The sequence below is a fragment of the Syngnathus acus genome, chromosome 21 (genome assembly GCF_901709675.1).
Source record: "Syngnathus acus chromosome 21, fSynAcu1.2, whole genome shotgun sequence".
NCBI lineage: Eukaryota > Metazoa > Chordata > Actinopteri > Syngnathiformes > Syngnathidae > Syngnathus > Syngnathus acus.
The window spans coordinates 10,820,072-10,846,790 of record NC_051105.1 but is presented as its reverse complement, the minus strand read 5'-3'; the positions used below and the strand labels follow the sequence as shown (position 1 = coordinate 10,846,790).

The 26,719-nt window shown below is 41.7% G+C and overlaps 1 protein-coding gene and 1 long non-coding RNA gene across 3 annotated transcripts in view; one reads left to right on the top strand and one right to left on the bottom strand.

Annotated features, from left to right (window-relative positions):
• The window catches only part of LOC119115013, an 85,257-nt gene extending 62,936 nt beyond the window's left edge, over positions 1-22,321 (top strand). Inside the window, exon 5 of the long non-coding RNA XR_005096091.1 lies at positions 21,411-22,321. This is a non-coding gene — a long non-coding RNA (uncharacterized LOC119115013). The remainder of the gene's footprint in view (positions 1-21,410) is intronic.
• fign (fidgetin) lies at positions 446-24,208 on the bottom strand. 2 transcript variants are annotated; one of them, XM_037239058.1, is made up of 3 exons: positions 23,986-24,208; positions 23,177-23,314; positions 446-5,463 (listed from the first exon to the last, which is right to left on the bottom strand). In XM_037239058.1, exons 2-3 carry the CDS (start codon positions 23,199-23,201, stop codon positions 3,233-3,235), a joined length of 2,256 nt encoding a protein of 751 aa, XP_037094953.1. In that variant the 5' UTR covers positions 23,202-23,314; positions 23,986-24,208; the 3' UTR covers positions 446-3,232. The 2 variants fall into 2 exon arrangements, with proteins under 2 accessions (XP_037094953.1, XP_037094954.1); XM_037239059.1 differs by lacking the exon at positions 23,986-24,208 and having other exon boundaries at positions 23,177-23,523.
• Between the last annotated feature and the right edge of the window lie 2,511 nt (positions 24,209-26,719).

Here is a 26,719-nt window from a genome sequence, read left to right as displayed (position 1 = left end):
TGAATAACAGCAGTGAAATACACAAAGTAATACACATTCTATTAAAGGTAAATAAAAATAAAATAAAAAAATACAATGCCTATGATTGCCAACACAGAGAGCGCAGAGACGAAACACCATCTGGACTATTTTGTGCATTTCAGAATGTGTCACAATGCACAATATAAAACCACAAATAGGGATCACAAACTTTGGACCTTCTTACACTATTTTGCACTATGAGATTCAATACAAGACCTGGAACAACCACTCTTGGATTGAATGCAATTTCAATATTTTTTGACGATCTCCATCAAAACTGAGCTCTTGTATAGAATCTCATTCGTGCATAATGACAGAAAGTAAAGTTATGCTAACTGTAAATAATGAGAAAAAAAACCAACGGGACCCCTTTAAAATCAAGTTTAGTGCAACAAAACGAGTGCTATCTACTTGAGTGCTATTTTTTTTTTTTTAAATCACTGTGCGAGTGTTTGGTGCTGTTTCAGGCCAAAAGACATCATACATTCAAATGTGCCAAACTCACTTGTCAAACGTGTTCTTTCTTTTAACGCCCAAAAACCTTGCTGGGATTGTGTACCGATTAATAACAACAAATAGGTATAAATAAATGTCTAAAAATAACACTTTGTCACATCTTGCCACTTGCCCTCAAGTCAAAGGAGTGCCACTCAACTCGTGGATGTTACAGTTATAGACTGAGACAATGTCACAGCACGTCTTGCGTAAACATTCGGATTTTTTTTTTTTTTTTGCTTTCAAAGTCACCAAGCTGTTTAAAGTGGAAATAGAACGACATTGTGTGATATCATGAGGACCGAGCATTATCAGTGGTATTCCCCTATTTACTCAATTACAAATTCAGTTGGGCCATATTTTAAAATGTCGCCGGGCCGTAGGCGCCGATAATTGAATAGCACTGCTTCATACAATGGCTATAAAAACTCTACACACCCATGATCAAATGCCACATTTTTATAATTTAAAAAAAATAAGAATTAATCATTTCAAAACTTTTATCGCATGTGTCCAGCAGCTCATCTTTTCGAAGGGTAGTGAAAATCTTAAAATTCTAAACCCAACCACATCTCAGATACAAGAGGGCGTGTATACTTGTGCAACTACATCACCTCAGTTATTTTTACACACCAAAAAAAGCATCACAGAGACCTGCCATTTGAACAGAAGTGTGTGGACTTTTTATACCCAACGTATGTCGCACATAGCCAAAAAAAAAATAAAATTCTTTCCAAACATTTGCTGTCGTCACATCGTTGTCTTTCAGAGATAACTAACAAACTGAGGTAGAAAAGAAACTGAGATACATAATCCTTCGTTTTCATTAATGATAAAACAGCAGCAGGATGGAATGAAATAGCTCCAGGCAGTTTTTCCTCGCTCAACCCCAAGATGTTTGTCTGCACCTTTTTCAAATTCTACGAGGCTCTCGACGCGAGATGTACAGCTGAGCCTCCGAACGGGGCAACTCAAAGAGCAGAATCGCTGCGTATGATTTTCTGTCTGATAGCGCCTTGGAAATAACTCCGGAATTAGCCGCAGGCAACTATTCCAGATAAATAACGCTTCCATTCTCTTCAAAGGCAAATCTGTAATCATAATACAACGTTCCATTTCAAGGTAACACTAAAAATCAGGCGACTATGTGTCTCGAAAAAAGAAAATCTAAATGAAATATATACATTCATTGGAGAAACCATTACTGAGGTATTATAGCCGTATGTTTTTTTTTGTTTTGATACAATTTCAGATCTAAGTCTTCTTGTGGTGTGTAGTGTTGGAAATATACAATTAAGCCCAAAATTATTCCATACCCTTGTGAAAAGTTGGGGGAAAGTGTATTCTTGTTTTTGGAGAGGGGTCTGATAGATGAAAATGAGATAAGAAAGTTGAATTAAATTAAACAATTACGAACAAATGAGGACAAAATATTGTAAAACAGTTAGATGTTTAGGCTGTAATTAATATCATCATTGTTTTCAACATTAAGGGACCCCCCAAACAATTATTTACATTTTTTCACATTTTTTTAAAAGAATCGTATGATGAATCGGTTGAAGGAATTTTATTCAGCTGAATATTGTAATCGGCTTAAAAAATATCAGTATGGCGCGGGCCATACATTTTAATCTGTTAGATATTTTTTTGTGATGCAGAGTCTTTCATAATACAGTTGCATTATTTTCAGCTAAAAGATCATGATGTATTTTAGTACAGGGCTGACGCGATTAATCGAATAATAAGTCAAAGCGAAGTTGCAGTCAGCCACAAAGCAAAAGTACGGAATTATCATTTTACACTTTGAAAAAAATATAAAGAACAAAGGGTATGACTAATATTGGGCTTCACTGTACTTGATTACAAAACTATAATCACTTTCCTGAGTATTGAAAATATTGATAATATAACATTGGACGGTGTCATTTTACATGTAAGAGCTCAAACACTGTGAATTACAACCAACGACGATTACATAATAATTTATTGGTTAAAGTGAAGTCATATTGTCAAATAATATTCACCCTTTTAAGTCGTATCTACATCGGAGGAGCGGAAAAAAATACCACCTTGCTAGAATCTTATTGGACAAAAGTGAGTATGTTAATGTTTGATCTTTTTTTTTTTTTTTTGCAGTAACAAAATCATTTACACATACAAAATATGCCAGAAAATGAAGCTGAAATAATGTCCATAAAATTGAATTTAGCTCAAAAAATAACTGTTCACAAAGAGCACACAACAGACACAGCTGTTCTAATGGAAAAGAGAAAGCAGTTTTTTGTCTCATTTTAAAGCTTCTTTTTTTTTTCTTTTTTTTTTTTAAACGCACTATTAGCACATGTCACCAATGAAGATTGTGAGGCAAAAAAGAAAACTTAAACCAGCACCACCTCAGGCACTTGTTAGCAACTAAATCTCAAAATCAGCAGTAGAGTATAGTCATATATATGTATGTATATACAAAAACAAGAAAGGGGGGGCAAGTGGGTATTCCTTTACAAGTCTTTGAGTCAGCACATACGTAACTCCTGCCATGTAGCAATTTATCCAATTACGGCTCGGTTCATTTTACATCTAAAGCACTCAAATGCCAAACCCTTGACTACGTCGAGTGTCTTTTTTTTTTTTTTCGCGATTCTTCCAGCCCAGTGCATGATTTCCACGACCACCGCAAACACTTTTAAGAAATCACGCTGGAAGCGTCTCATTGATTTCATTGACTGCAACCAAACGTTTTGTTCCATTCATTGTACGTGTCAAGTTCTTTTTGTGATATGCTGGGCTGGAATTTACAAAACACATTGTCAAAGTCTTGAAAAGAGACTGGTCTCATTTGTCTGGGGTGGATACCGGACAGGTCGGAACCGGGGATGCCGTGGAGCGCGCCTACCGCCGCCTCTTGACAAAGCTGAACCACGTCCAGTCCTGAAAAACCTTCTGTCCTCTGAACCAGTAATGACATCTCTTTGTCACTAAGACAGTAGTTGTGCGGGGAGAGCACTTGGTTGATTATCTGGTGTCTTGCCGTCCCGTCGGGTAAGGGGATAAGCAACCGTTTGGTAAAGTACCTCCTCAGGGACTCCGGGATCTCTTCGGGTTTACTGGTGGAGCAGACCACAAGAACGTGGTCCTCGGCAGAAGACAAAACACCGTCGAGCTGCATGAGGAGCTCGGCCTTCAGTCGACTCACCGGGCTGTCCTCGCTGAGCTGGGCCGACAGGAGTAAGTCCACCTCGCTGATGAACACCACGGCCGGTTGGCGACACCGAGCCACCAGGAAAGAAGCCTGGATGATTTTGTCTCCCTCGACCAACCACTTGGTGACCAGCGCGGAGCTGCTCAGGCGCAAGAAGGCCGCCCCGAGCTGACTGGCCATGCAGCGAGCCATCAGCGTTCTCCCCGTTCCCTGAGGTCCGAATAATAGAAGGTTACGAGGTAATGCGTGAAGTCCGCTGAACATATCTGGCCTTAAAATAGGCCATAGTATCTCCTCCTTGATGGCCGCTTTGGCCAAATCGAGTCCGGCGATGTCGCTCCAATCCACCGGAGGGCACTGCTGAAGAATTTCTGCCGTCACCATGTCCACCAGGTTGGGGTCGCTGTTCTTCAGTTGTTCCTCCGCAGCAAGGATGGACGAGGTAGGGGTACCGACATCGGGACCGGTCAGGGAATGAGGCAGGTGCTGTCTGTGCTCTTCGCTTTGTTCGCTCAAAATGGGTGAGCCAAATTTGCCGTAGGTCTCGCCGGCTCGCAGATCGTCCACGGAGTTTTTGGATGATCCGAAGGACGGCGGAGTCAGAGTCCCGCTAGGGTGTATGTTGAATTTTCTTTGCTGATCAGAAGCTTTGGTCGTCTTGAATGCCAAAGAGGAGGCCTCGGCATTTCTGTCAAAGCCGTTGCCCCTGTTGGAGTCTGGAACGCTGCTGTCTGCAAGTCTATACATGGGACTTTGAGAAGAGCGCTGCTGGTTGTAGTTGAAGTCGGCGTAGCTCGAGTCCACTTCTCCGTGTCCGCTCATGTAGAAAGCTTTTCGTTTTAACGAGTTGGACCCGTTGCCGTTCAAAGGTGCCGGGGCGATGGGAGCGTGATTGTGGGACTGGTAGGTGTAGCCGGGCAAATTGGAGGGAGGGATGGGAGTGGGCGCCGCGATCCCGGACGGCAGATAAGCAGAAGGAGGGGGCGCTCCCCCGGGGCTATAACCGGGGCCGACAGCCGTTTGAGAGGGATACCCTGTTGGCGGATAATTGTAGCCGGGGAGGTTTGGAGACGCGCCATTGTAGCTCGGCACTAAGGCGGGGGGAGGAGGTGGCGGCGGCGGGGGTTGCAGGAGCCCGGCGCTGTGCAAAGGAGAGGGATGCGGCGAAGGGAGGGCCGGGGTGGTCTGGCCGCTGTAGCTGGAATGCAGGTAGGAGCCGTTGTAGCCGGCGCTGTATTCCTGAGAGGAAAGACTCGAGTGGAGAGTCGTGGCCGCGTGGCTCCCGCAGTTACTGCTGGAATAGCTGGGCTCGGACAAGCTGCTCGCTACCCCCGGGGAGCTGCCTATGCTGGCTGACGCATCTGTAGGGGGTAGGGCAGCTGTCATTCCAGCTTTGCTCACAGATATAACATCTGGAGCACAGTTCATGGGGTAAATCCCCTCCTGCCAGGGCTCATTCTCCGACTTGCGTCCGTTCAAGAGTCCGCCGGTGCCTTCCGAGTAGGAACAGAGGAGGGCTCTTTCGTTGGGGCCTTCGAGGATCCCGGAGTACTTCTCGGCGTACTTCTTAAGCAGGTTGGAGGCGGTGAGTGCCGAGATATCGTCGTTTGCCCACGCGTACTGGTACGTTCGCTGTAAGTGTCCCCGGTAGGCCTCTACTTTGTGCGCTGGAGAGCGGGTAGTGGATGAGATGTCAAAGTGTTGTTCTGCCCATTGTGTGTGCTCTGGGGTCCACTGCATCTTTAGACCTGGGTATTACGCATAAGGGAAACACATGTCAAAAGAAGCCAACCGATGAACCAAAATGTCAAAAATGATCGAGAGGGCAAATGTTTTGCATTGGACAGACACTGGACCATTCATTTTCTTTTAGTCCCATTTAAGCTCCAAACAGGGTTCCTTGCCCGATAAAGGGTTAAATACCGTCAGAGCGGCCGACAAACAACACGACAGTAAGACAACATGCATTGATGAGGATGTGAGAGACAGCCTTGCGCTGTAATCCACCCGACGCGGAGCAGAATGACACCGGCGGACACCGAGGGTCAGTCCATAATCCAACTCTCATCTGAAGCATTCGGAGACAGTTTCAAATCTGCTTGGAGGAGCGCAGCAAAGCAATCTTCCTTGGCAGCGCTCCGTTGCTTTCATCACACAAACCCCTCAGCCCAGCAGGAATTACATCCACATCAAGTCTGCCCACTGCTTCCCATCCAGAGCGAGGGAGGGTGAGAGAAGGAAAAGAAAAAAAAAACACATGCTTGACTGCGAGCGTCTCCCGGCCTATTCAGCCTTGAGATGTGAATGACATCAAGGATGGAGTTAAACCCCGACGCAAATAAATGTTTTCATGCATGTGGTAATTTTGGGGATTTTGTTGAGAGATTACCAGATGAATGTTTAATAGACAGCTGCTCAAAAACAAGCAATGAGGGACGAGCCGATGTATTTCCAAATGCAACGATTGCGCCTCGGCCGAGCAGGTATTGCAGTGCGGCGTCGGGGTATTGCAGTATTTGCAGCGCGTCCTTTTCACATGATTTAAGAAGCAGCGGGCAGCTGCAGCTCCGGGGCGCAGCCGTTATTGTCTGCAAAGAAAAAGGGATGATTCCCTTCCCCGTCTGACTCCATCTCCATCATTGGCCCACCCACCACACCAGGCGCTAATTAGCAGGATTACGCCGCACTAATTGCGTTAATTTACAAGGTTTTAGTCAAAGAGATCCATGCTATGCCTTACATGCTTGTCAAGCATCCAAGCTAATGATGAAAGGGAAGAAAAGGCAACAAAAAAACAAAAAAGCCTGGCAGACAAATTTAGGCACAAGCTACTGAGAGGAAGACACATTTTAAAATACATATGTAACACCGGGCCTGCAGCCGATTCATTGAATAATCGTATTTTTAAACAAAAATAAATGTTCTTATTTTCATTATTTTATTCATAATCAGGACAAGATTTGAAAAGAAAAGAAAATTTCCATTTATGATTCTGTTTTTTGTTTGTTTTGTAACACGTAAGAAAAACAGCAAAAATGTTGAAAATCGTTTTCCAAAGTAAAAGTAAAAAACAATCTGCAGATACTAAAAAAAAATCTGCTTTTATGTATGATGACAGAAATCCAAGAATACTTATTATTTAGAGAATTTTGATAATTTCAAATTAATTTCAATTGATTAACGATCAAAATATTTATCGATGAATTGGATACGCAATGTCAAGTTTATCCATGATATATGATATAACCAACTATTTTTGCACTTATTTGAGCCGAATTACATTTGCATCAAGTTGGACAACTACCATGGCCAGAAAACTGCAACACAATTTATCGTGAGCCATATCTACTTAAAGTACGGAACACTTCAATAAACACTTCAATTACATTCCGTATTGCAGGGTAATGATTTCAAACAGCAGAAACAAGTCATTTCATCTCCAAGTGTTGTTGGCTACAAAACCCTCCAGATTGAAACATTTCTGCCATCATCCACTTCAAGTAAATGCTCGGAACGCTTTTGGCCAATTCTCTATGTATGCGTACATCTGCATCGATGTAAATATTATCTTCTCCACTGCTTTGCTAGGTTTCGAGTGTTTATCTCAAGGCGGGTTATCCTGGCGCTAACCCAACAATTCTTGCATTTTTCCTAATAGTTTCAAATGTTCTCCCACATATGAGGCGGAATCCGGAATCGTGGCGCTCGGTGAACCGAGAGACTCAGCGATAGATTTGGTCAAAATCACTCATTACCACTCAAGCCGCATTTTGTCGATAGCAAAATTGCAACGGGGGGCTTATTGAGTGCGATTCCTCTGTTATTGTTAATGGCCTCTGAACAATGTGCCACTTAGGGCAATCAAAGAGGTGCTACTTGCAAAGTGTACTTGTCATCCACAAGCATCCAGTTTTTCACATAATGAACCATCCAAGATGATTACCTGAAGCAAGCACACTGCACAACACAAAGGCTTTTTGATTGGTGCCGCAACATGACATTGAAAACAGATTTCATGTCCGGGTGCGATAGGAAAAATGACTTGATTCATAACAGAAAAAGTAGTTCATTAAGTCTACTATTTTACACACAGTGTTTCTTTAGATGTAAAATGTAGAACTTTACACAGATGCACAAAAAGCCTAGCGTGCATATTTATTTTAATTATTTTATTTATAAGAATAACACATTTTCTAGACGTTCACCACTAACCAGGGCATTGGGGGGAAAACTGTGGCCCGCGGCCCATTTGAGGTCCGTCGTCCATTTTTAAGTGGCCCACGTTATGTACAAAAATGTTCATCTGCTGCTAGTACATTTGTTTTATACACTATAGAGCTTGATGCAAATGAACTATTAAAAATTAAGGAAGTGCTGTTACTCTTCATAACATATGGCCAATAAAGGAAAATTAGTTAATTTCCAACGAATCACCGATTTATGACGCACTCAATATGCTTCATCTACCGTATTTAAAAGTACAATATTTCAAAGCAGAGGTCAAGATATTTAAAAGCGAAGTAAAAGAGCGTTCTGTGCAAGAATACTTTTTTTTTTTTAAAAATAAAGATCTTAATTGCTCTGTTTTGAATCTTTATCCATTCATATTATTAAGGATAGCAGATACAAAAAAAAAAGAAGCTTTTAGACACATTTTGACGCGACTGGCTCTCTGCATAGAATGTCCACTTGAACATCCGCAGGTTCTTTTGTTTTATGTGAGGCGCTATAATTAGATTCAACTTATGGAATTATTGCAGATAGCCTGAGGGCTTCCAGATCAAATTCCACTGATCAGCCTGCATCAAACGCAGCCTGTGTTAGCCAATCCTGGTTGACCATTTCAGAATTTCAAGTCACTATTTTTGGTCAATGTGTACAAATTCATTTAAATGCAATTTTCATCCTCTCAGGACTAAATCGAAAGCAGCTTTTCCGTAAAAATAAAGGCAGAAAGGTTTCATTTGAAAACAGCCACCGGTGGGTCAAAACACGCATTTGACACTGCGATGACACGCAGATATGCGACGCTACGCTGTTTAATTTCAGGTTCAGTGATCAGCATGGATGAAACAGAAATGTTGACCTTTTTGGGAACTATTAATCTGGTTGCCGACACCGTTTTTTAAGCAAACAAGAATGGGCCTCCACTCTGTCCATCCAATTTCCCAGTGTGTAAATTGGACCGCCGCTTGGACAATTCTCTATTCATTACAGTCCGGCTGAAAGGAAGCACCGAGGTGGCAGCGCCGTTTTCTTTTCCTTTTTCTCTGTGTGTGTGTATGTGTGTAAGGGGGGGGGGGGGGGGCACGGAGAGGTGGACTTTCCTTCCTCTGTTTTTGGCTTGGGGGAAGGGAGCATTGAGGGAGATGGGGGGAGGGAAAGCTGTCATAATTGAAACGTGGTCTAATCAGTGTCATTACCATTTTTACCAATTTGCACCACCCAAGATGCTTATTAGGTAACTGTGTTTAATAAGCGCCTCTTTAGAAAACTAACTGTAATGAGCTCTTTAAAGTCAGACTGGAGCGTGATTATGCACTGGAAGCCAAAGCAGACTTGGCAGTGTGCAAAAAAATAAATAAAAAATAAAAATTCCACGTTTAGTGGCGCACAATGTCATTATTAAGCCGCACAAACTCTGGACTTCAGAGCGCACAATAGCCCCCAGTGAGGCAGCAGACATGCTGAGAAGTATTTATAATTACTGATCATTACAATCCTTGGATATTCATCTCGGGATGTAAACATAATTACGCGAGCTTTTGCTTTTACTCGCCGCACGCGGGCCACACTTGACAGGCCTGCAAATATTGCCGACAGACAGTAATTACACAGCCGCGGCTAAAAACAAGCTCCTATTCGCATTTACTGGCGAGATTCGAAGAACGGCTGGGGTGAGGAATTCTGAAGCGCTCTAATCACTTTCTCATTCATGCCACATATTAAGCTAAGACTACTTAAACTGGACGGATGGCTCCATGAGGCACTAATTCCAATCTTTAGATAGCGGGGTGCCATTTAACCCCTCATTTGGAAAAGAGATGTCTTCTTCATTGCGAGTATTTGCACGCCTACTGTCGGTAAATTTCACAGTCTGACCACCACGCTGATGAATGACTCGACGTCTGAGCGCTATCAAGCACATTGATCCTAAAGGGCCGTTCCGTAGCCAGATACTGACGATAAGCATAATGACTATGACTACATCAGCTTAAGCGAGCATAACGGGCGATAGAATGGCTGGGTTCGTTCCTTTCAGAAGAATATGATTATGGGGTAAATGACATATGTTGCTGCAAGATTTGTTCATTTATAAAAACTTTTTTTTTTTTTTTAAATACTAGAGTTATTAAACACTGTTTTGAATCCTACCCAATTCATCCTAGCATACAATATTTTTTAATCACCATCATGAATATTGAAATAAAGTAAGAGTTTACATTAATTTATTAACCAAAGGGGGACGCATTTATTTCCCCTATCGTCTCACCTCATCAAGGAAATATATGCTCGTTTCTACATCCAAAAAAATATTATTATCAAGAGAGAGACAGTCGAGAAATTTGCCAACAGACCTAAGCACGTTTTTGACAACATTGGAAGCAAACAATTCAAGTTGTTATTTTAACGCTATTGCCAAACAGCCGACTGCAACGGCGGCGAACGGGTCGGGTCCCCATACGGGTCCCTGAAAAGCCGTCGGACACGTCTGATGTAACCTTGCTTACGGCGCTCGCATTTCATCAGTGGTAATTATCATCTACCGCCCAAAGCTGTCTATAGACCTAAGCAACCGCCCACGCTGGCAGCCCAGCTCATAAAGACATTTGTTGTAAAAGCAAATGTTCGTACTACAGGAAATAACAGCCGTTGCTAATGATCGCAAGAAATTTCAATGAAAATAATAGTACACAATCTATTTTGCTCTCCCACTTGTGAAGTCTTATTTACTTTTCAGCCAATGCATGTGGAACAGCAACACGTCTGATGCTGCCTGCAGCAAAGTATGTACAACTCTTAAAAGTAACATTGGCATGGAGGCAATCATTAACTCAACATGACAGGAGTCCTGGCTGGTTCGCAGCGAAAGCAAGTGATCCGTGGTCACCATAGCAACTGGATCTTTTTTTTTTTTTTTACTCATCACTGTCCACTGACATGATATTGAAACTGTTCATTTTGAGTCAAATCAACGCAATGTGTTGTCCATCATTCCTTATGGAAGTGGTTGGTAAGGTTGAGTAAACAATTAACTTTTTTCTGTACTGTAAGTGAAGGATTTCTGAGATGAGGTGATAGGCTTTATTATTTTTATTGGGGAAAAATATACATTATAAATCCTTCCACAGTATCTCAAACAATCTTTCCTCATTGAAATGAATGGAAATGCAATTAATCCGTTCCAGCACTCCCAAAAACACCAACAAAAATTAGTTTGTGAGATATTTTTACTACAGATAGCACTCTGCAGTATTGTGCTTAGTAAAACCATACAGTAAAAATATCATTAAATTGAATACAAAGAATTCAAGAGTATGTGAATCATGATTATTCAAAATTTTACTCCAATGTAGAAATGCATTGATTAATATAAAAATTCAATCAATCAGAACAAAGCAAAATTTTGTATATAAAACCTGTCTTGTTTTTTATATATATATATATATATAGTATACTGTATATACGTATGATTCTTAGTTCTTGGTAGAATCAATCCCGTGGATATTTTTATACCCCGGTGATGGTTTCTCACGCAGCGGTAAGTTACGTCTAATGGCTAGAGGGGAACATGTATTTCTCCATTTCCCCTTTAATACAGTAAATCAGGAGGTTGAGAGAGTCGGTGAGCTGTCATTTCTCAGTTTCAGTGATGCTCATTAAAGCATGACTCTCCGGGCCAAGAGGCCCCTGAGGCTACGTCTCCCATTACAACCCTCAGTGTGGCTAAATCCACACAAATGCTCAAAGAACAGCCCTTGACACGCGAGTTCACTACAAGACAATTGGAGGAGGCAGGACTCGTAATGTTCTGTTGTGCGTGCTACGGATGACGACGTTTTCGCCGGTGAAGGCAAAACAGTCCGAGTCAAGTAGTCGGGGGAAAAAAAAAAATCCGGTAGACGCAATGATTTTTGTAGACCTCTGTGGTTAATCTGCCTCTCGAGAGGTTACGCGTTCACACAAGGGGTTACCGCACACTCGGAGCGAAGAGACGTGCATTGTGACCTTGCTACATGAAGCCTCATTGACCAAATGCTACTCGCTAACATCTTGATTCCCAAATGTCCTGTTATCTCTCAAAGAAAAAAACTAATCAAAGATTCTAAATGTAAACAGCTGGGGAGAGCATTTTATGGGATTTTCCATGTTCTGTTCTATTTAGCAAGTGCTGACGTTTACTGTAATGAAGCCGTTTAATGGCACCGGGAGGCGGTCGTATGCGTATGAAGCCAAGCCTCATTGGAAAGCGAACAGGTTATCTTATTCACTGATCCCATTCCCAGCCGTTACTTTTTATAGCCGCGTTAACCAGGTTAGGATAGCGGGGTATCGCATTGTAAAGAAAGCTCATCCTTCACGGCTGTGATCACGGGACGTACGTCGACTCGATATAGAAAAAAAAAAAAGGGAAAAAAAAGAGTTTTCACAGTCTCTCCTATTACCTCAACCTTCATGTTTCTAAGGCGGACTTTATAGGCATTGAGAGGATTGGACAGTATAGCTTCGTCTATATTTGATGAGTCTGGGACTGCATTCACACACCGGCGAAGAAAAAAAAAAAAAAAATATATATATATATATATATATATATATATATATATAAGGCCAGACCATCAACAAGTAGGGAAATAAAAGAGGATGTTTACCTGTAACTGCTACCGGCTTTTGTGATCGGAAACATTTCACATCGCTTGTCCAACACGGGCAGGACAAAAGGTGAAATGAGACAACTGAGGCAATCTTACATCAATATGACATGGCGAGATTTGTCAGAAGAGAAGTAGGGGGGGGCAGTAAAGGCGAGTAGTCGGCACTTAAAGAACAAAAAAATTGGTGCTAATAATTCAATACTCAAATGGCTTCAAAACCCTGAAACAATATTTGAACTCATCTAAAAGACTTTTTTTTTTTGTTTGAGTCGCTTAATGTGCCACGTTTCAAGTCCGCCCGTATAGACCTTGTCTGCATTTTCACCACGGAGAGAAAAAAGGGCTTTGAAAGCGAGCGCTAAGTGTTAATTAGAATTATCTGTACAACAACGTGAAGAAAGGATGGTGGGCGCCAACCTTCAAAGAGACGAATTGAAATGAGAAAAGGGAAGGCAAGGGTAGGGAAGGGAGGTTGCCAGGAAAATGATGGCCGGCCATTTTATATGAATAGAGGGAAATGTTAACCTATGTCAAATCTGAAATAAGTGGGAGGTAAACTACCAAGTCTTGCAACACTAAATGTTGTTTTAACAATTTTATAATAACTAGATTTCATTCTGCGGAGGGCAGCACTTCACCAATGCCAAAATGTTGATAAAGTGAAAATATTTGTGGAAAAATCTAGATTTTTTTTTTCCCCCAGAAATATCTGATTAGTAGAGCTGGATAATAAATAACTAAAAAAAAAAAAAAGAGAAATAAATGAACTAAAATCTTGGCAATCAATAAATAAATAAATTCAATCACTAAAATCTTGACAATAAATAAATAAATACATCTTTGATATAAATAAATAAATAAATAAAGGCCTGCTGAAATAAATAAAAATAAAGTATTTTTTTCCCCAATTGCAGGCTGCTTGATTTGAAAATAGCATTCTACTACATTGCGAAGTCGATTTGAATTTGATTAACAGTTTGTCAGAACACTTATAAAAGGTCCTTAGTGGGCAGACCGTTGATAAGAATCTTCCTGTGGCTGACGTGAGCTCCTTGGATGATGTGTAAAAAGGCTGCCAGTGATGAATCTAAATATACCGGTCCGCTTTGTACAGTCTTGCTCATTTGGCTATGCGTTTAATAACAATATTGCGGGTTTCAATCACTGGGGGTCAACTACACAAGCGGATTCCATGGCCAGTTACGGAGATCTGGAATCTACCTCCCTCCTGGCTGGATGACGTTGCATGTTCTATTTACAGACCCTGGGTTGAAGTAAGGCTGCGGGGAGTGTAACACTGACCCCTGTGACCTGTGGCCTAGAAAAGCTGCCTGAAGCGCTTCGCGACTCCTTGCCCATTTGCGGCTAGCCCTTTTCAAAGCCAAACAGGAAAGAAAGAAAAAAAATCAAGTATGTCTTTTCTTGCCAAATGATTTGCATCCCTTTTTCTTTTTTTTATGCACGCCTTTGACTTGTTGTCAATGTATTCACGGCTGCAGCCGCCTGGTCTCGAGTGGGTACGAGATGGGAAGTCGGGCGGGCGAAGAGTGCTTTTCTTTCAGGCCTCCTGTCTGCAGGCCACACGTCTGCAGTCATCTGTCACCAGTTTACATACGTGCTATGACACTTTGTCTCTCTGTGGGAACCCATTGTCACCACTTGGCCGCCAGCGGAGGCTGACTGGGTGCTAGCTGGGTCTCCCCCAGGTACCTCTGGGGAGCCGCATTAGGCCTAACTGACAGTCTGACAGCGCCGCACACACTGGTGCGGACCGCTCACATGCGCTCACACGCCTGGCCCGGCCCGGGCGCCAGCTTCTCTAACTGCACATCAACTGGCAGGGTCCCAAGGCATGGCACGCTTTGCATAAAGCAGTGTCTTTGCCATGCACCACCACTTTTACTTTTTTTTTTTATTATTATTTTTCGACCCCTCCAGCCTCTTTGTGCTCCGTGTACGTTTTGAAATGAATAATGGAAACAACAGAGCTGACGACTCGTGGGATCCATTTAAAGAAGTGGAAGAGGTAGACAATGCAGAAGCCGGGGCTAAATGAATTTGCTATTGTTCTCTATCTTACAGATATTTTGCTATAAAATGCTAATTTCAGATGGCACCGGGCTACAAATAAATGAGAAGCAGCAACAACTTTTTTTTAAAGCTGCCGGGACATTGTCAGCGGGTCAGAGGTCAAGCTGGCGTCATGCGTGTCTTGTGAGACTTCAACTCGGCAGGGGGTCGCAAATGCGTTTTATTTCCTGGCCAACATTGCAATGATGTTTTGTTTTATTGTAATGGAAATATCCTTGCAATTGGTCAGAATTAAATAATTTATCTGAATTTCTGGATACATTTAAACTATGACTAGCTGATTCAAATCTCGGACGAGTCTTGTTAGCTATATAATTTTTATTTTTGAAATAGAATTCTCTAATGAGCTTAATGTCAACATGCTATTAGCAATAAACGCAGTGTACAATTTGCAAATAATATTTACTTTTTTTTTTTTTTAAATAGGATATGCCCTGGCTTGCTCAAGAGAACATGGCTGGAGTACCAATAAGTTGACGTTAATCGAAAAAGAAGAAAGAAATGTAGAGTGCAAAGTCAGCTGTGTTTAGTGTTTATGGGTCGAGAATGACCTTCCAGCTAGACACGGCGGCCTTCTGAAATTTGCTGTCTACATTTTTGCTACACGCTATGCAACTGTCACAGCATGCAGAGGGGAGTGTTTTTTTTTTTTTTTTTACAGTTGTATGACGGTTAAGATTGAATACAGCGCCTTGATAGCAGATATGTAGATATTAGTGTTCCAATGTTAGAAGCATTAGTGTCGATATGGTCACATGACACTTTGCGTGGAAGTGAGCGAGCAGGCAAATGAGCGATGGAACCGTACCAGTTATTTCAGAGCGTGCAGTCAACAGAGCTCCCAAAGGTGATTTCCTGTTAATGAACACAAAAGGAGCTTCAGCCCTCATTCAAGCTCTCGGATGATACTGAACTCTAGAGTGCTCATTTCTTATATGTTTTTTCTTCTTGTTAAATTATTTAATTCCAGGTGGAGTTTGAAAGGCACAGTCAAATAGGCCACACGCGAGACTCATAATAGTAACAATGAAAATACAGTGGTGACATACAATGAGGCGATTATAGTTTTGGGAGATATTGTGCTGTTGTTCAGCTGTTTATTTTTCACAAAATGCCGTAATTTGGCAGATATTGAACCATTTTTTGTTTATCACCATTCCCAGTTGAAGATTATCATCAAATAAAAAACTAAAATAATGACGTTATAAACAAATAGCTTCAGCTTTAGCCTATTTATCTAATGCTAATGAGCGAAACAACATTTTAACTGTACATGTTTTTTGGTAACAATGAATAATCATGATTACAATACCGATACAAATAATCCGGAGGATTGTTTTGACCATAATCGCGCAAGCCCTAACTCGCATATATTCTTTGTCCTCTGTAAAGAACGACTTGGCTGTATTATACTGCCCCCAGGTGGTCAAGGCACACGCACCAGAAGGAGTAGCACAATGTCCATTACAGAAAGTGGCAAAACATTTACAATTCTTTAAGATGAATGTTATTTCAATTTCAGCTCATTTGCAATGCACATGCTTTAAGTTACAAGCATGGTCACGTGACAAATGCCACTTGTATCTGGAGGCGCTGCCGTATGACTGAACTTAAAGAAGATATTTGCGATTCTAGCAGTTGACTAACACAGCTGGCTGCAGCCTGATAAGCTGGTCAGTGGCAGAGCTGGCTGCCGTAGTCATGTCACAGTGTCACTGCAGATACCCGCTGCCTGGCTGCAGTCGAACGCCTTAAAACTACACGACAGCAAATACGAGCCTGGCTGGCCTCCACCCCTCCCTCCCTCCTCCTCCTCCACCGCCTCCCCTCCTCCGCTCATCACATTCCTCGTCTCCTCTCCACTCCGTCAGGCAGCATACAAGCCCTCCACCCCCTCCTGCCCTTCCCATCCTTGGCACCAGAAGCCTCTTCCTCCTACAGACCCCCCCCCCCTCCCTCACCCACCCACCCAGCTAGTGTCTGGCATTCTGCCGACCCGCCGTCAGGTGATCTGCTCTGCGCACGATGAATGAATTGTTAAGGACCTCCATTGCTGCCATCTTTTCTGACCACTATGTACATGGAAGGAGTATAATTTCAACTGAATTTAGTAGTTTGACATACATTTGGGTGGATTGTATTTACAGCACGAGTTCATATTTGTAGATGTATTGATTATTTTATTTATTTCAACAAATCATTGAATTTAAATCGGCATTGCAATGTAGTAGAATGCAAATTTCAAATTTTTTTATTTTTCTATTAAAAGAGTCACAAAACAAATTCAAAATAGTTGAGCTCTGGTACCAACACCTGAAAACAGAAAAAGTCATTTTGCAAAGGAATTGCTTTTGAACTGGAATAGTAACGTTGTTATCAAAGGAGGCAAATGTTATTCATTAATAATGAAAAGAATGGAAAAAAAATAAGGCGGACATGCTATGCTGGTAGTGCTATTATTTGCAGTAATGGCTTAATTTCTAATCAGTAATGGTCAAGGTCTTCAGGTATGTATTTCTATGGCCTCTTTTCAATGAAATGAAAAAAGGCTGCACTATACGCAGTATATGTTGTTATAAATTAATTGGTTTTTAAAAAAAATAAAATTCCCAAGAGAGCCATTTCGGCAATGTACCGTAATTTTCGGAACTATAAGTCGCGTTTTTTTTTCATAGTTTGGGTGGGGGGCGACTTATACTCAGGAGCGATTTATATACATATATATGGGTTTTTTTCACTATTTTGGGCATTTTATGGCTGGTGCGACTTATACTCCGGTGCGACTTATAGTCCGAAAATTACGGTACAGTAAATGCTTACTTGTGTAAAAAAAAAAAAAGTCAAATCATTATCTTGAAATTCAATTTGGCAAATAACGAAGAAAGATGAGGCCAGTGATTGTCGCTGGAGTCGCGCATGCATATGGTTGCACTTTGCGGCACTAAATATGAGCTTATTCTATAAACAAGTTAATATCTGCATATATGTATAATAATCACCGCCTTGCATATTCCAATATGCAAACTACGACATATTGCGCTCCAACCAGATCAAACCAATGACATTGATGCTACATTAAGTCCACGGCACCCTTCGTCTGCAAAAATTAATTCAAACTGAAATTCCCAACTAAAGATGAGCTTCTGTTCAATTTGTCGGCGTGAAAGCCGGCGGGGTATTGCTCTCAGAGTTTTCAGCTTGTTGAAAAGAGTTCCAAACACATGCTAGCGGGACTTGCATGTAATGAAGCTGACAAGTGTGCTGAAATAGTGATGTAATAGCCTCTGTTGCCACGCGGGCTTTTCAGTCCGGTTCCAAACGGCGGCCTCCGTTGCCAGATTAGTCCGAAACCATATTGTGGAAACACGGGAGGAATTTCAATACGGCCAAATATTGAGTTTTCTCTTATCCACTTGTGAAAAGCTTACTGCATTCTCCCAATACAAAACTCCCCAACAGCATGCAATAATGAAACACCTTGGAAGAAGGACAGAGGAGGAGAGGGGAGAAAAAAAAGAAAAAAAAAAACACCTCCCTTCACCAAGGTTACTCAATGATAAGCAACTCAGGCGCACAATGATGGCATAAAGAGCTGGCTATTATCAAAAGTCACACAAGTGCAGATTCTCAGAGCCATTGTAAATAATTTGGACAAATACCCGAGTGTTTTTCTTCCTATGTTTATCTTCACCGTGTGTTCAGAAATTCATCCTTCAGTGTAAATAAATACATAAATACCACAAAATGATTGACTATTTTACACGCCGGAAAGCTGTCGTGTAAATAACGACCAAAAGCATCGAGAGTGCATCAAATGGATGATTTAGGAAGGGGAGGGGGACGAATAAAGCCTGGCCCGTTGTGATAATTACTGAATGCGCACCATTTGAAGGCTCCAAGCTAAACCTACTTTGCGACACCTGGGGGATTTTGTCTATTCTGGCCAATGCCCAGTAGGCATCCGACTACCTTCACTCCTTCCGAGATGAAGAAACATCTCGGGCTAAAGACGGGAGCGCCGACGATAAAGCGGCCCCTGCAAACGTGAACTACAAGCATGTTGCTCTCAAGCGTGTGCAAGCGCGCCACACATCACGGCAGGGACGGCAATAACATCATGGCAAAGATTAGCCGCTCATAAAAACAAATAGAAGGAGACAGAAAGGGAACAAGACATTCTGTGCACCCTCAAGGTGGTTGTGTGGGGGAGTGGTCGGCAGCGGGGGGTGGGGGAGGAGGTATGGGGGGGTGAGCACAAAGAGAAACAGACGCGCACAAGCTAGGAAAGTGAACGCCAACACGTTTTTGATGACGCGTTAATGTGCAGTTTAAACGGAGGAATACAGTCAAACAGTTGGGAGACATTTTCAGAATTTGGGAGTGCAGTTTCTTAAATGTTTTAGAATGTTATTTCGCCAACGTTTTGGGAAAAACACATCTCAAACAGTTAAAAAAAAAAAAAAGATAGTGTCCACCTGTTGCCATTCAGACAACTGAATTGAAAATATTCAGCTTTGTGTTCCATGAAAGGGCCCAAAAATTAAGAGTTCACACTAAGTGAGTCAATTTGTGAGTAAATTGAGACACCATCTTGATTTCTGTATTTTATGACATTTGTGTTGGTGGCGTGCTATGTGATATTGATCAAACTTGAACACTAGAACAAAGAAAATTTCACTCCAGGCTAGAGGAAAATCCAAAAAGATTTACCCCACAATCTGCTTTTGATGACTTTTCAACCAGAAATGGAATTCATTGCAATTTATTATCTCTGTTCTGAGCGACATGATTAGAAATCATGCTAACAAAATACGCTGTCGCTATTGCGAGCACCAGCATGAGCAGAGTAGAATAAATTTGTCAACCAACAAATGTATGTCAACAACATCTCCTGTGGTAAACTTCTACCAGAAGTCTGACTGCACTTAACTAACGATTCAGCAAGTAAATTAGTGTTGAGCGTTAAAAAATATAACAAAGTCAAGATAACGAAAACGCTGCCAGTTCTACGAAATCATTCAAAGTACAAGTATAACCCTGACGTTCGCTGCCTTGTATCTTAAAATACCCAAAAAACGTTTGAACCCAAAACGCCCAAACTCAATTTCCATCATTTCCAAAGCGTCCCAGAATGGATCGCGTGGCGCGACGCCGCCGCCACCATCGACAAAACCACGCAGCCAGAATGACTAATTAGGCAACCTGGTTTGTTTTGTCTTGCTGAATCCAAATCAGATGCCCTTCCTCGGAGAGAGAGAATATAACACAGGGAAACACGTTAAGAAAAGGATGCATTTTAGAGTCTATGCTGTCACTCAAAAGACAAATAAAAGAGTGGGGGGGTGCTGAGCAGACAGTTGCATGTGTCTGGGTGGGAGGAAGGGAGGGAGAAGAGGGTTAGAAAGAGAGGATGTCAAGGATTCACGGTCCTTCATCTTGGCAGTAGAGCAAACACATCCCTGAGTGTAGCAACAGACAGCTGCCTTCACTTTGTAGCGCGGGCCGGGCCCAACTTTAGATCACGGCGGGGATTGTCAGCGTCCACGCAGATAACACGGTGAGCGGCCACCGGGGGAACGCAAGCGCCGCGTCGTAGAAAACAGGTGCAATGGGAAGGAGGAATACGTTTTGTTTGGAGTGGCGCGCTCCCACCGGGGACCTTTTTTTTTTTTTTTTTGCTTTTGGTATCAAAATGACTTAACATCTTGTCCTTATAGTCTAGTCAAAGGGCTTCATGTTAAATCTCCAAAGATGAACATCGTATTGATTTACAAGAGCAACACTGACATGCCAGGGGCTGTGTTTTTTTTTTTTTTTTATTACACCGCAAGGTAATCACGAGCCGCCTTTCCTTGTCACCATTAGCGCACATACATGGAGTGTCAGTGTTGATGTTTACGGCTCCCTCCTAGCGCCGCTGTGGGCCCGCGCTGTCAATTTACGCCGTCACTAATGGTGTTACACACTGCCCATTATGGGATGATCGTTTAGAGAGGGGGCTCACACACCGCATTGAACTCAAACACACGTGCCAATCAAGTCGTCGGGGAATCAAACGCGCATGTAACGCATTAAGTCGTCTATGAACACATTTTTGAACAGCTATGAGGAAAATGGCATTATAATGTTCAATATTTATTGACTTTGACATCTCGTGTGGAGGTGTAACCCTATTACATTTTTATGACCAAAACATTTGGAGCGTTAGCTTGTGAAAGCAAAGAACAATATTTTTGACAGATTTTGAATATTAGAGCAAAAAATCCGCCGCTATAGTAATGAGGATTTAATTCAATGGACACTTTTTGGATCTGGGGAACAAGTCAAACTGTGTACATAACATTTACATTGTCATGTAAATTTTCTGAAAGCGCATTTTTAATATTTGGGTGATTAGCTACACAAGAGTGGCAAAAAAATAGGAACCGCCTCTAATCTACTAGGAACACTGATGGACTAAAGGTTGTGACATACACATCGCGTTCATTAAAAAGTATTTCACAGAATTTAAACTCTCGCAATCTACACATTTGTACATTAATAATAAATAAGTTAATAAAGCAGCCAGAGCGAGAGAGGGGGGAAAAAAATATCACACTTCTTCTCTGACTACATAAAACAAAACTGGTAAAGCAGCAAAGGTGTTCAAGGTATTCTCCATGTCCTTCACATGAGCTTCTTGTTCTCATTTAGCGGCAGCGTTTCAAAGTGTGAATGTGTGTGACATTCAGCAGAGTGGCGGATGAAAACAAGGGGCGAACGAGCAAGCGAGCGCTCTGTCATCACATGACGCTGCCGAGGTTTAGTATCAAAGCAACAACTTGGATTAATATCTTCATTCTCAAGATGTGACGCAAGCTGCCGGAGGTGCCTGAGCGAGGTTAAGTAAGGACCTGCCACCCATCAACACCATAGGGACCCTCCCGAAAAAGAAAAAAAAAAATGTACTTGTGGGCTCACTGGACACTTCATTAGGTACACATGACCAGTCTAATTGCATTCAACATGAGAGCTGAATTGAAAATGATGTCCGTGTAAAAAAATAAAAAAAACAATCATTTATTAATAAATGCTACCGTGGCTGTAGTTTGCAGTGGTGTGGAAGTGCACTCTATAAATAAATAAAAGTACACAATACAGAAAGTCGTGTCCACTTGTGCACCACTACAATAATGAATGTGTGTAGTAGGCCAGTGTCGATATAATTCGAGCATTATCATATTTGGAAAAGGTGGAATTTTATATTGACCTTAATATTACGGTAATTAGGATATTTAAAAAAAAATTATGAATCATTTATAAATATTTTTTATTTAACATTCTACATACATTTCCAATTACCAAATGCTGGTAAAATTAGTGGACAAAAAAAAAAAGTAGGATGACATTTTTTTTCAAGTACAAATAACTAAGCACAACCTCAATTAGGAAAAAAAAAATCTGAACAACAAATTTAAAATCCCACTTTCCAACAACACATTAGAAGCAAACACTCCAAGATAATGGATGTACACTACATTTTGTTTTCCACCTCCCCGCTGAATGTCGGGTGCTGGAATGCTGGTTTTTTTTTTGGTTTTTTTTTTTGTCAAGAGGAATGAAAACATACTTCAGCTCATTGCTGATGATGCTAATTTCCTCTGCAGAAGCGGGCGGAAACATGCAAATGAAATGTTTGAATACAATTAAGTGCTTTGGTCTACGGAGGTGGACGTGGTTCACTTAGGACACATTGCCTGCTAAAGACAACTACTTGTGCTCACTTTGTGTGTGTGTGTGTTTACAATTTAACTGTTTTTCTATGTGCGTACTGATTTGTCATAAACACTTGACAGTCATTTTTAATTAGGTGTCTGCAAAACTCTTGCATTTAAATAAGCCTAAAAGTATGAAGCATATTTGTATGGATGTATGATTCATGCATCATCACAGTGTCCAAAATAATATTCCAGTCGATAATAAATTGTCCTACATGTAATTTTAAACCAGATTTCTGTTCTGTTGTTTTTCTGTAATTATCAAACTCATACAATGCAGAGTGACTAAAAATTTTATGAATTTACCCACAAACTCAAGCATCACATGTCGCTCAAAGCTCCTTTTATCCATTGTTAAAACTTGATAAACAATATCAAAGAATTCATATTAATCACACATAAGTGGGATGCGACAGCGGTGTTTTGCCAGCAAAAAAAAAAAAGAGAGGAAACCTTGAATTGCGGCAATTGCAGGAATATAATTAAAGGTGGTTCTACTCCTTTAGTCTTCCTAATGAGCTGTACTGAGGACCTAATTGATAGTGTCACATCTATTGATTAGAAATGGAACATGACTTTCCACAAAGGTCTTAACTGTCACATACTGTACATTAGGAACAAATAATAATATGTGTATGGGGGGACTTTGCATGCACATACACAAAAGCAAGCTTTTCTCGTGGCTATTAAAAGGCACAGCAGAGATAATTGATGTTAATATCAAAAAAAGGGGGACATACCATAAAAGCTGGTGCTCGTAATCATGTCTTCACGCCCGGGAAGAAGAAGAGAAGGAAGACGGCAGATTCGCAACGTTCACCAGGTGGAATTCCAACGGCTTGCTTCTCATTGCAGCCACGCGAGATCTCCTTTCACAACTTTCACACAAACACACACACAAATGATTTTTTTTTTTTTTTAACGCACGGCTCCGTGTTGTGTCCACGCAAATCCCCGCGCATGCATGCGAGGAGGAAGAGGAGGACAACGAAGATGTATTTGGGAGGGGGGGGGGGGAAAGGGCTGCACAGGAGTGTGACACTTCTTGCAATAGCCTGATGAGACACACTGACGATGACATGGACACACACATACACACACACGTTGCTCATGCCGCCCATTCGAGGAAGAGCAAACCCCCTCCTCTTCCTCCTCCCCTTTACTTTTGGAAATAGATTACTTGCAAAACAGTTGATGTAGCGAGTCTTGCTTGTGAATGCGTCAAGTTTTTCCGCCCGCTTGCTTTCTAATCAACGTGCACAAACTTGTTTCAACTTATTCAAATCGTGCGTCATTATCCCGCAGCGCGTCGTCTTGTCACGCGTGTTTGGAGGCGATGGAGCTGCATAGACGCATTCGAATAGACGGCAACAGTGAGAGGAGACTCGCGTGGAGCGTGTAATCACAAAAAATAATAATTATATATATATATATATATATATATATATATATATATATATATATATATATATATATATATATATATATATATAATAAAAATAAATAAATAAAATGAATATCACGGAAGGAGGATGCATGCAAGGCTTACCTGTGTAGGTGACAGGACGGCTGCAGGCTTTCACGCGAGCATCGATCCGAGTGCGGCGGTGTGCAGGCTGTTGCGGGGCGTTAAAGGCTGCCGGAGCCGCGGCTCGACAGCGGAGAGCATTCCAAGTTGCTGCTGCGAGCGAGACTGACCACTGCCTCTGCCATGTTGGAATTCCAAGCCCTTGGACAGCTGCTCGGCCGACTGGAGGGGAGGCAGGCGCGCTGCGCACTGCGCATGATCCCTGCAGGAGAGAGCCAAATTCAAAGGAGAGCTCCTAATGAGCTGGCTGCGCGTTCACGAGGAGCCTCGACTATGACAACACTTGGCCTGAAAGGCATTTTCACGTCTTCATAATCTAATGACAGCAGTTTGCGTTGCGGTGAACGCATCACTAGTTTTGCGTCAGATGCACAAGATGCGTTTATGGATGTCAGAACAAAGTAAAGCCTGTAATAAAGTTGTTCCCCTTTTACAGCCCATAATCAATTCAGAAATATTTGCGTGTGCAACATTCTAATAAATTCGTTTAAATAAGCAAAGTCATGAATGTGACCTGTAGAACTCAATTAAAAAAACAACGGCAAAATAAAAAAAAATAAAAAAAAGGGAGGGGGGACGGGGACGTAACATAGTGATGTGAATTCCAGTGAACTGAATCTTTAGAATCGTTTCACTCAAAAGATTTGTTCAAAAGAATCGTTCACCAAATCGTTCGTTGCACTTTCTTATTTATTTATTTATTTATTTTACCTCGTGTAGTGTTCCTATTGAAGTGTCCATGAGGTGTACCTAATAACAGGCCACTTCATTAGCGAAAGTGAAAAGTGCCACACCCGCCCTCACCCCCACCTCCTGATTGGCTGTTTGATCTGGGACGTTATTCGGACACTCCATTAGGTACACCGCCATTTTCAGGCGTACCTAATCACAGGCCACTCACTTCATTTGGGAAATATCATGGTCAAAGGTCACAGGTGTCAAGCTCTAGTCCTTGGGGCCGCATTCCAACATGTTTTCCGAGATTCCCTCGTTAAGTGCACCTGCGTGAAAAGTTATAGCTCCTGCAGAACGTGAAAATGAACAAAATCTTTTCACGCAGGTGTGTTTAACGAGGGTAACTTGGAAAACATATTGGAACGCGGCCCCTCAAGGACTGGAGGTCAACACCCCTGGTTTAAGTGAAAAGTGCCACATCCGCCCTCACCCCCACTTTCTGATTGGCTGTTTGATCTGTGATGTCACACGGACACTCCATTAGGTACACCGCCCTTTTCAGGTGTGCCGAATAACAGGCCACTTCATGAGGGAAAAATCATGGTCAAAGCTTAAGTGAAAAGTGCCCCACCCGCCCTCACCCCCACTTTCTGATTGGCTGGTTGATCTGTGACGTCACATGGACACTCCATTAGGTACACCGCCATTTTCAGGTGTACCTAATAACAGGCCACTTCATTAGGGAAAAATCATGGCCAAAGCTTAAGTGAAAAGTGCCACACCCGCCCTCACCCCCACTTTCTGATTGGCTGGTTGATCTGTGACATCACACGGACACTCCATTAGGTACACCGCCATTTTCAGGTGTACCTAATAACAGGCCACTTCATTAGGGAAAAATCATGGCCAAAGCTTAAGTGAAAAGTGCCACACCCGCCCTCACCCCCACTTTCTGATTGGCTGTTTGATCTTTGCCGTCACACGGACACTCCATTAGGTACACCACCATTTTCAGGTTCGTTCGCAAAGATTCACGAGTGAGTGACAGACAGCGTTGTTGCTATGCCAGCCGACACACGTTATGTCGACATTGATGTTTTAATTTTGTATTTGTTGGATTGTAGTTGATGGTGTTATTATACCGAATGTGTTTGAATAAAAGGTTGAAAAAATAATCCGTTATGCCGACATTTGTTATTTTGGGGGACACCAACTTATATAACAACGTAAAACACATACATATTGTCATATAAAGCAGTATACCAAGTGTCAGATTTTTATGTTTTAATTGGCGAATATAAAAACAAGGAATAAAACACCAGACAATTTTAACATAAATATTTATTAAAATAATAATAATAATAATAAAAGTAAATTTCAAACCAGCAATCTAATGTGAAATTGCAGTAGATATATTGGATAACAATATTTAGGCGTATATATGCATACACGTTATTTAAAACTACTATAAGTGTTATAAAATAAAGATTACCCAAAGAGAAGCATACTCTCCCCGTTGTTGCATAACAGCGCATCCCTTCATGCAATAAAGTTAGCCGTTAGCTTGGAGAAAACGTGCATAAAAGAAGCGGTGTTTCAGTTAGTGGTTCTTTCTTTCTTTGGCAAATCGTAAATCGGCATTCTGGCTTACATAGTTCACGCCAGGAGGGAGACGCAACACGTTCACTGACTGATCCGTTGATGCACGGGAAGGAAGGCAGTTCACCCATTGACTCGTTCGCGAACGAGAAAGTCAGGATTCGTTCCCTCACCGATCCGTTCTCGCGATTATCTGAAAATGCAAATCACTCACTGACTCGTTCACTCACAGATCCGTTCAGTTGGGGAACGGGAAATGCAATTCACGACTCGTTTGTGAACGGGAAGTTACGTCATTTTCTTCGTTTTGTTTTACGGCAAGGTGGCACCAGCTTCAATGCGCATTACCGACACCTACTGGTTGAAGTCATATGAACTGAAAAAAGAACGAATCACTTAAGGAAGTGATTTGTTCACTCTC

What these genes read in the sequence shown, in the direction of transcription:
- fign (XM_037239058.1), bottom strand. Translation starts at nt 23,201, where the DNA reads ATGATTACGAGCACCAGCTTTTATG. An exon ending in TACGAGCACCAGCTTTTATG is followed by an intron (nt 5,464 to 23,176) that starts GTATGTCCCCCT and finishes CGTAATACCCAG; the next exon opens with GTCTAAAGATGCAGTGGACC.